This window comes from Nomascus leucogenys, unplaced genomic scaffold, assembly GCF_006542625.1.
Source record: "Nomascus leucogenys isolate Asia unplaced genomic scaffold, Asia_NLE_v1 Super-Scaffold_249, whole genome shotgun sequence".
NCBI classification, from domain to species: Eukaryota; Metazoa; Chordata; class Mammalia; order Primates; family Hylobatidae; genus Nomascus; species Nomascus leucogenys.
In genome coordinates this window covers 3,020,251-3,028,838 of record NW_022095768.1, presented here as the reverse complement: position 1 = coordinate 3,028,838, position 8,588 = coordinate 3,020,251, and the positions used below count along the sequence as shown (strand labels likewise).

General features: G+C 52.4%; 1 protein-coding gene across 3 annotated transcripts in view; it reads left to right on the top strand.

Moving 5' to 3' along the window:
• Nucleotides 1-1,615: 1,615 nt before the first annotated feature.
• The window catches only part of ADAP2 (ArfGAP with dual PH domains 2), a 28,389-nt gene continuing 21,416 nt past the window's right edge, over nt 1,616-8,588 (top strand). The window contains exons 1-3 of one of the 3 annotated variants that reach the window (XM_030807910.1): nt 1,616-2,003; nt 2,834-2,964; nt 6,824-6,915. In XM_030807910.1, coding sequence (XP_030663770.1) covers nt 1,910-2,003; nt 2,834-2,964; nt 6,824-6,915 — 317 coding nt within the window. In that variant the 5' untranslated portion in view covers nt 1,616-1,909. Of the gene's footprint in view, nt 2,004-2,833; nt 2,965-6,805; nt 6,916-8,588 lie in introns of all 3 variants that reach the window. The other 2 variants (XM_030807908.1, XM_030807909.1) reach the window with 2 other exon arrangements.

Sequence of the window (8,588 nt, the reverse complement as noted above, 5' to 3'; positions counted from 1 at the left end):
CACTGGTTCCTCTGTGGCTGCTCCTGGGCTAGGCCTCACCCGCTCACAGGCAAGACCCCCTCATGGCTGGCTATTCTTGGTAATGTTCTCCACCCTCCCTTCCTGCTCAGTCCTGGCGGCTTGACCTCCTCCACCACAGGGATGACAGGAATCACACACAGCATTCCAAGCGACAATTCCACAAGCTGACCATAGGGGCAGGGGAGGCAAGGAGGCCACCATGTTTGGAGGGTTTCTTTGTGCCATTTCAATGACCCTATTAGTGGATCTTACACTCTCCATTTTACAGTTGAGGGTTTGGAGGCTCAGAGAAGTGAAGGAACTTGCCCAGAGACGAACAGTTGGGAAACGTGGAAATGAAGGAGTCAACATTTAAAGCCTGAATTTCTGGATTCCTGAATTCATTCCATTCCACCATATTGCTATGCGTGTGTGTGCACGTGTGTGCTTGCGCCCGCATGTATGTTGAATGGGAGTGTGGGCAGCTCAGCTAGAACATCAGCTGCAATTCACCAGGATGGAAACCTGATTTTATCCTGAAGGTTAACACCTGTCTATCATATGCATATGGCTTCATGCATCTGTGTGCATTAAGGTATTATTAACCTACAGAGGAGATGGCAAGTATGTACAGTATGTATTTCACCAGGAGGCCCGTGAGTCATTGAAGATGATGTCAAGGAGTAACGAAGATGATGTCAAGCAGTAACAGAGATGGGGGGAGGGAAAGAGGATTAACGAAATGCCCACATTTAAGACCACCTATACCCTGCCTTCACCTCACGGTGATGGAACTTCACAGGTTAAAGTGCCTGGCTGTGTCCACCTTGGTGAAACCACACTTTTCCGGTGAACAAAATCATGCAACTATTAGTTGGACTTCTAAAAATGTGCAGGTATCATTTATAGGAGCAATATGGAATACAGACATAAAACTGCTGACGTCAAACTCCCTGGTGTGGCCATGTGTATGTGTCCGGGGTCAGAGAGTGGAATTAACACAAGTGTATAAATACCCGTGATGCAAGGTAGATAGAAAGTGCTCAGGGCCAAAAGGAATGGACAGATACTACAACAGTATTCTTGGAGGCCCAGAGGCTGGAAAGATTACTCCAGGCAGGGTATCACAGAGGGCTTCCTGAGGAGGTGGCATTTGCATATAAATACGTCTCCAAATAGATGTAAGATCTTACATTAACAGAACGCTTTTTTTTTTTTTTTTTTTGAGACGGGGTCTTGCTCTGTCGCCCAGGCTGGAGTGCAGTGGCGCGATCTCGGCTCACTGCAAGCTCCGCCTCCCGGGTTCATGCCATTCTCCTGCCTGAGCCTCTCCGTGTAGCTGGGACTACAGGCGCCCACCACCACGCCCGGCTAATTTTTTGTATTTTTAGTAGAGACGGGGTTTCACCGTGGTCTCGATCTCCTGACCTCGTGATCCACCCGCCTCAGCCTCCCAAAGTGCTGGGATTACAAGCGTGAGCCACCGCGCCCGGCCAACAGAACGCTTTAACAGAAGTTAGATTCTGGTTAAGTTTCCAAGAAGCGCTGAGATTCAGACATATGCCCTTGTTCCTCTTTCATAGACGTGGAAACTGAGACCCAGAGATGTTGAATAGGTTGTCCACAGTCTCGCAGCTACCAAGTGACAGGCCACGATTTGATCTCGGGCCAGTGTGTTAGACTCCAAGTTGCGTACTCCTGTCCCTCCCCGCGCGTCGGCGGAGCTCGGGGCCCGACTGGACCGGCCGAGGGAGGGGCGGACAGTCCTGACGGGGCGGGGCGGGGCGGGGCGGGGCGGGGCTGGCGGCCGCCCGGGCCTGGCTGAGGCGCCGCGGCCGGGTCCCTCTCCACCTGCCGGGCAGAGCGCACGGGCCATGGGCTGAGCCCCGCTGAGCCCGCCGGGCCGGCCATGGGCGATCGCGAGCGCAACAAGAAGCGGCTGCTGGAGCTGCTGCGGGCGCCGGACACAGGCAACGCGCACTGCGCCGACTGCGGGGCGGCAGGTAAGGGCGCGGCGGCGCGGGCAGCGCGAGACCCCCGGCCGGACCCCAGGCCCACCCGACTCCTCCCCTCGGCCCCACCGGGTCCCGCCCTCGGCCCCCGCTGGACCCAGACGTGGCACCTGCGGGCCTGGACCCCTCCCACCCACACCGTGAACCTCTCGCCCGAGCCCCGAGGGCCGTCTCCGCACCCTGCCCCGGCCCCTCAGAGCCCAGGCTCTGCTCCCCTCGCGTGACCAGACGCGCATCTTCCCACGTGCTTGGACCCCGACACCAGAACCGGCAGCCTGGAGCCCTGCCGGTCCCGCTCTCTTCCCCGGCCAGGCACCCGACCGCCCGAGTCCGGGCTCTCAATGTCTGCGCACCCAGGCGCGCCCCACGCCCTCGGACTCAGACATCCCAGCAAGGGCCAGACGTCGGGCCCAGACCGCCGACAGTCCTGTGCTCCCTGCCCGCTCCCAGACGCCCCCCGAAGGCCTCCCCAGCGCCCCACCTTGCGGACGCCGAGGGCCCCCTAACTCAGCCTCCCCACCTGCAGCTCCGCGCCGAGCCCCGCGGTGCGCCCCCCGCGCCCTCTTCTCGGTTCCCTCTGAGTCCCGTCACTTCCACATCGCGCCGCCTCAGACTCTCTCCCCGGGCCCTGAACTGCCTCCAGGATCTTCACCCCGGTCGCCGCGCAGCGGCCGGTGGGCTAACCAGAAGGTGCCAGGCTGGCCGCTTAGTTCGCCTTAGGTGGGAGAAGGGGCGCCCCGCCTGCCCCAGCGCCCCGAGCCCAGCCCTGGTTTCTTCACCGCGCTTTCCGTTCAGTTCCTCTCCCGCCTCACCCCCTGCAGATCCCGACTGGGCCTCTTACAAGCTGGGGATCTTCATCTGTCTCAACTGCTGCGGCGTCCACCGTAACTTCCCTGACATCAGCAGAGTTAAATCCGTGCGACTTGACTTCTGGGACGACAGTATTGTGGAGGTAGAAAGGCATGCCCGTGGAGAGCCATGGAACTGCAGGGCTGGAGTGGAGGCAGCGGGCAGGGGGCTCCCATTCTACAGAGGGGGAAACTGAGAACCAGAGAGGGGCAAGTCTAGCCAGAGGAAACACAGCCTATAAGATAGCAGCTTAGACAGAGGCCCAGAGTTCAAATTCTGGCTCTATCATTTACTTACTTTTTTTTTTTTTTTTTGAGACGGAGTCTCGCTGTGTTGTCCAGGCTGGAGTGCAGTGGAGCAATCTTGGCTCACTGCAACCGCTGCCTCCCGGGTTCAAGTAATTCTCCTGCTTCAGCTTCTCAAGCAGCTGGGATTACAGGCGCCCGCCACCACACCCGGCTAATTTTTTTGTATTTAGTAGAGACGGGGTTTCACCATGTTGGTCACACTGGTCTCGAACTCCTGACCTCAGGCGATCCACCGCCTCGGCCTCCCAAAGTGCTGGGATTACAGGCCTGAACCATCCTGAACCGCTCCTGGCCGTCATTTACTTACCTATAAGCTGGGAGGCCCTGAGCTAGGTACTGAGACCTAGCTGTGGACCCTCAGTTTCCACATCTGTATTCAAGGGATACCACCAGCATTTCTCTTTTTTTCTTTCTTCCTTTTTTTTTTTTTTTTTTTGAGACGGAGTTTCACTTTTGTTGCCCAGGCTGGAGTGCAATGGCCAATCTCGGCTCACTGCAACCTCTGCCTCTGGGGTTCAAGCAATTCTCCTGCCTCAGCCTCCTGAGTAGCTGGGATTACAGGCACCCGCCACCATGCCCAGCTAATTTTTGTATTAATTTTTAGCAGAGACGGGGTTTTGCCATGTTGGTCAGGCTGGTCTCGAACTCCTGACCTTGGGTAATCCACCCATCTCGGCATCCCAAAGTGCTGGGATTACAGGCGTGAGCCACTGTGCCTGGCCACTACCACCAATTTCACAGCACTGCTGTGAAGATGATTGTAGGCTCAGTCCAGACACAAAGAAAGTAGTCAGTTAACAGTTGCTGTTGTACAGGTGTGGTGGCTCACACCTATAATCCCAGCACTTTGGGAGGCTGAGGCTGGTGGATTGCTTGAGCCCAGAAGTTCAAGAGCAGCCTGGGCAACATGGTGAAACTCTGTCTTTACAAAAAATACAAAAATTAGCTGGGTGTGATGGCATGTGCCTGTCGTCCCAGATACTTGGGAGGCTGGGGTGGGAAGATCACCTGAGCCTGTGAGGGTGTGGCTGCAATGAGCCAAGATTGCACCACTGCACTCCAGCCTGGGTGAGAGTGAGACCCTGCCTAAAAAAAAAAAAAAAAAAAAAAAAAAAAGTTGCTGTTATCATTAGTGAAGTCTTGGACTGGTTTGAAGGGAAATAATCCGATTCGTGGTCTAAAGTCCTCCTCCTTTCCCCCTAGGCAGAAAGAGGACCACTTTGCTCTCCTGCCCTCTGGGGGTGGAGGATACCCTCAGCCTGCATGGTAATTCCATTTTGGTCAGAAAACCTCCAGAGAGCAGGCAGTTCTGCACTGTGCGGGTTGGCTGAGGGTTTCCAGGACTATTGGGGAAGCAGGCTGACATTTACTGAATGCCCACTCTGTGCCAGGTACTGTGCTAGACGGCACTGGACTGGAGGCTTTAGTGTGACCTTACTAAGTGCTGGGTCTTGGGAGAGAACAATGAACAAGATAAGGTCCCTGGCCATACAGAGCTTGCATTCTAGTGCGGGAGAAAGGCTGGAAACCAGTAAACCAGCACATAAACCTGAAGGATTTTATTTGCACCTTATAACTCCCATGTTATATTTTCTTTTTTCTTTGTTTTTGTTTGTTTGTTTTTTGTTTTTTGTTTTGAGACGGAGTTTCACTCTTGGTGCCCAGGCTGGAGTGCAATGGTGCGATCTTGGCTCACTGCAACCTCTGCCTCTGGGGTTCAAGCGATTCTTGTGCCTCAGCCTTCCAAGTAACTAGGATTACAGGCGTGCACCACCATGCTTGGCTAATTTTGTATTTTTAGTAGAATTTTTACTAGAGACAGGGTTTCACCCTGTTGGTCAGGCTGGTCTCAAACTCCTGACCTTAGGTGATCCACCCGCCTCCGCCTCCCAAAGTGCTGGGATTACAGGAGTGAGACACCGCGCCCAGCATTTTTTTTTTTTTTTTTTTTTTTTTTTTTTTTTTAGATGGAGTCTCACTCTGTCACCCAGCCTGGAGTGCAGTGAGTGGCACGATCTCGGCTCACTGCAACCTCCACCTCCAGGGTTCAAGCGATTCTCCTGCCTCAGTCTCCTGAGTAGCTGGGATTACAGGCGCCCGCCACCATGCCTGGCTAATTTTTTGTATTTTTAGTAGAGATGGGATTTTGCCATGTTGGCCAGGCTGGTCTTGAACACCTGACCTGAGGTGATCCACCTGCCTCAGCCTCCCAAAGTACTGGGATTACAGGTGTGAGCCACAGCGCCCAGCCCTCTGTTATATCTCCTTCTTCTTCCTCTTCCTCTTCCTCTTCTTCTTCTTCTTTCTTTTCTTCTTCCTCTTCCTCTTCTTCTTCCTCTTCCTCTTCCTCTTCTTCTTCCTCTTCCTCTTCCTCTTCTTCTTCTTCCTTCTTCTTCCTTCTTCCGTCTTCTTCTTCTTTTCTTTTCTTTCTTTTTTTTTTTTGAGACGGAGTCTCACTCTGTTGCCCAGGTTGGAGCATACTGGTGTGATCTTGGCTTACTACAACCTCCTCCTCCCGGGTTCAAGCAATTCTTGTGCCTCAGCCTCCCAAGTAGCTAGGATTATAGGCGTGCATCACCACACCTGGCTAATTTATTTATTTATTTGAGACAGAGTCTCGCTCTATTGCCTAGGCTTGAGGGCAGTGGCACAATCTCGGCTCATTGCAACCTCTGCCTCCCGGGTTCAAGCAATTATCCTGCCTCAACTTTCTGTGTCCCGGCTAATTTTTGTATTTTTTTTAGTAGAGATAAGGTTTCACCATGTTGGTCAGGCTGGTCTCAAACTGCTGACCTCAAGTGATCCCCAGCCTTGGCCTCCCACCGTGCTGGGATTACAGGTGTGAGCCACTGTGCCTGGCCATTTTCTTCATTTTTACAGGTGAGATTCCAAGGGTCACTCATCAAATAAATGGCAGTCAGGATTTGAATCCTGCTCTGTTGGGATCCAAAGCTGGCAACACAGCCTAGCGGCCCCTGCAGAGTGGAAGAGGAGCAGTGCTCCTCTCCTGCAAAGGAGATGCCCAAGCGATGTGAATTAAAAACCTGGTGTTTCTTCCCACTTCTGCCCTCACCCTAGCTATGCCACTGCTGCCAGGGCCACTTTTGGTGCATCAGCCTCTGGGTCTCTTGGGTGCCAAAGGGCTCTACTAATCATCCTGGCCTGTGCACTCCATGAGGCCAGCACCCACTTCTTCCATTCTCCAGGTACATTTATCTCCTGCAGACTTTCAGGGCTGCTAGGGGTCCTGGCCATCTGTGGAAGGCATGATAGGAAGAATATGAGCTTTGGAGTCAGGTCTGGGTTCGAATCCCAGTTCTCCACTTATAGCTGTGTTTCCTTGAACAAGTAACCTAACCCGTCTGAGCTTCAGTTGACTCATCTGTAAAATGAGTACAGTGATATGAAAATGGCTGAGAGGACCCAGCGAGCTGATGTGTGAGCACTGTGGAGTCCTGTACCCATATGGGGCGTGGTTATATCTGCCCGTGATTGTTACAGGCTGGGGCTTCCCGGCAGTATGGATGACCAAGCCCGGTGGGACATCTCCTTCTTGGAGGCAGTTTCTTCTGACTCAGCCTGTCAGTGGCCTCATAGTTTCATTTCATGTTTTTTCAAGTTCTAATATTACCTCAGGTTGCTGTTGTCTTGCAGTTTATGACCCACAATGGAAACCTCCGTGTGAAGGCCAAGTTCGAAGCCAGAGTCCCAGCTTTCTACTACATCCCCCAGGCCAACGACTGCCTGTGAGTGGGTGATTCCTTAGGGACTGGGTGAGGGGGCTGTCCTGGTTCCACCTCCTCCCCCTCTCCATCTTTGGTGCCTTCATCTGTGGTGGTCTCTTCTATGGGCCTGGTGAGCAGGTAGATCCAGGAAAGCACTGGATACCATCACAGAGAGCACATGGGAAGACTGGTATAAGCCTCTTTCTGCCTCTGTTGCTTGGGCATGTCTCTTCCTTTCTCTGGGCCTGAGTTTCCACAGCTCTTAAATGGAGGGTTTTTCTCTATGATCTCTATGATTTTTCTCTATGATCTCCGCCTCTCTATGATCTCTATGATTTTTCTCTATGATCTCTGCCTGTGACATTCTTGTAGCTTACAGATGATGCCTAACTTGATAGAGGGGGTAAACACTAGTATCTTACTAGACCAAGTGTGTTTCAGCTACTTCCTTTAGAGAAATATTCCCAGGGCTGGCCAGGCACGGTGGCTCAGGCCTGTAATCCCAGCACTTTGGGAGGCCAAAGCAGGGGATCACGAGGTCAGGGGATCGAGACCATCCTGACTAACATGGTGAAACCCTGTCTCTACTAAAAATACAAAAAAAATTTAGCCGGGAGTGGTGGCGGGCACCTGTAGTCCCAGCTACTTGGGAGGCTGAGGCAGGAGAATGGCGTGAACCTGGGAGGCAGAGCTTGCAGTGAGCCGAGATGGCACCACTGCACTCCAGCCTGGGCAACACAGCAAGACTCTGTCTCAAAAAAAAAAAAAAAAAAAAGAAAAGAGAAATATGTCTAGGGCTCTGCCACCTAAGCTCGGGTTGGCTCTAAACAACTTGCCTGAGCTGCAGATCCCTAAATAATAACCATAAAAATAAGAATAACAGCCAGGCACAATGGCCAGTGCACTTTGGGAGGCTGAGGTGGGAGGATCGCTTGAAGACAGGAGTTCAATGCCAGCCTGAGCAACATAGCAAGACCCTGTCTCTACAAAAAATAAAATAAAATAAACTTAGCCAGAGCATAGTGGCACATGCCTGTAGTCTGAGCTACTAGGAAAACTGAAGTGGGTGGATTGCTTGAGCCCAGATTGCAGTGAGCTAGGATCGCATGTGTCACTGCACTCTAGTATGAGTAACAGAGTGAGACCTAGCATTAGAAAAAAAAAAAAAAGTAGCTACTGGCTGGATGCCGTGGCTCATGCCTGTAGTCCCAGCTACTCAGGAGGCTAAGGCACGAGAATTGTTTGAATCTGGAGGCGAAGGGTGCATTGAGCCAAGATCATGCTACTGCACTCCAGCCTGGGCAACAGAACGAGACTGACTCAAATAAAATAAAATAAAAAATAAAAATAAAAAAAAATTTAAAAAAAGGCCAGATGCGGTGGCTTACGCCTGTAATCCTAGCAATTTGGGAGGCCGAGGTAGGTGAATCACTTGAGGCCAGGAGTTCAAGACCAGCCTGGCCAACATAGTGAAACCCGGTCTCTACTAAAAATAAAAAAATTAGCTGGGTGTGGCGGCACATGCCTGTAGTCCCAGCTACTCAGGAGGCTGAGGCAGGGGAATCATTTGAACCAAGGAGGTGGAGGTTGCAGTGAGCTGAGACCACGCCACTGCACTCCAGCTTGGGCAACAGAGTGAGGCTTTGTCTCAAAAAAAAAAAAAAAAAAAAGTAGCTGCTAATATTATTGAGCTT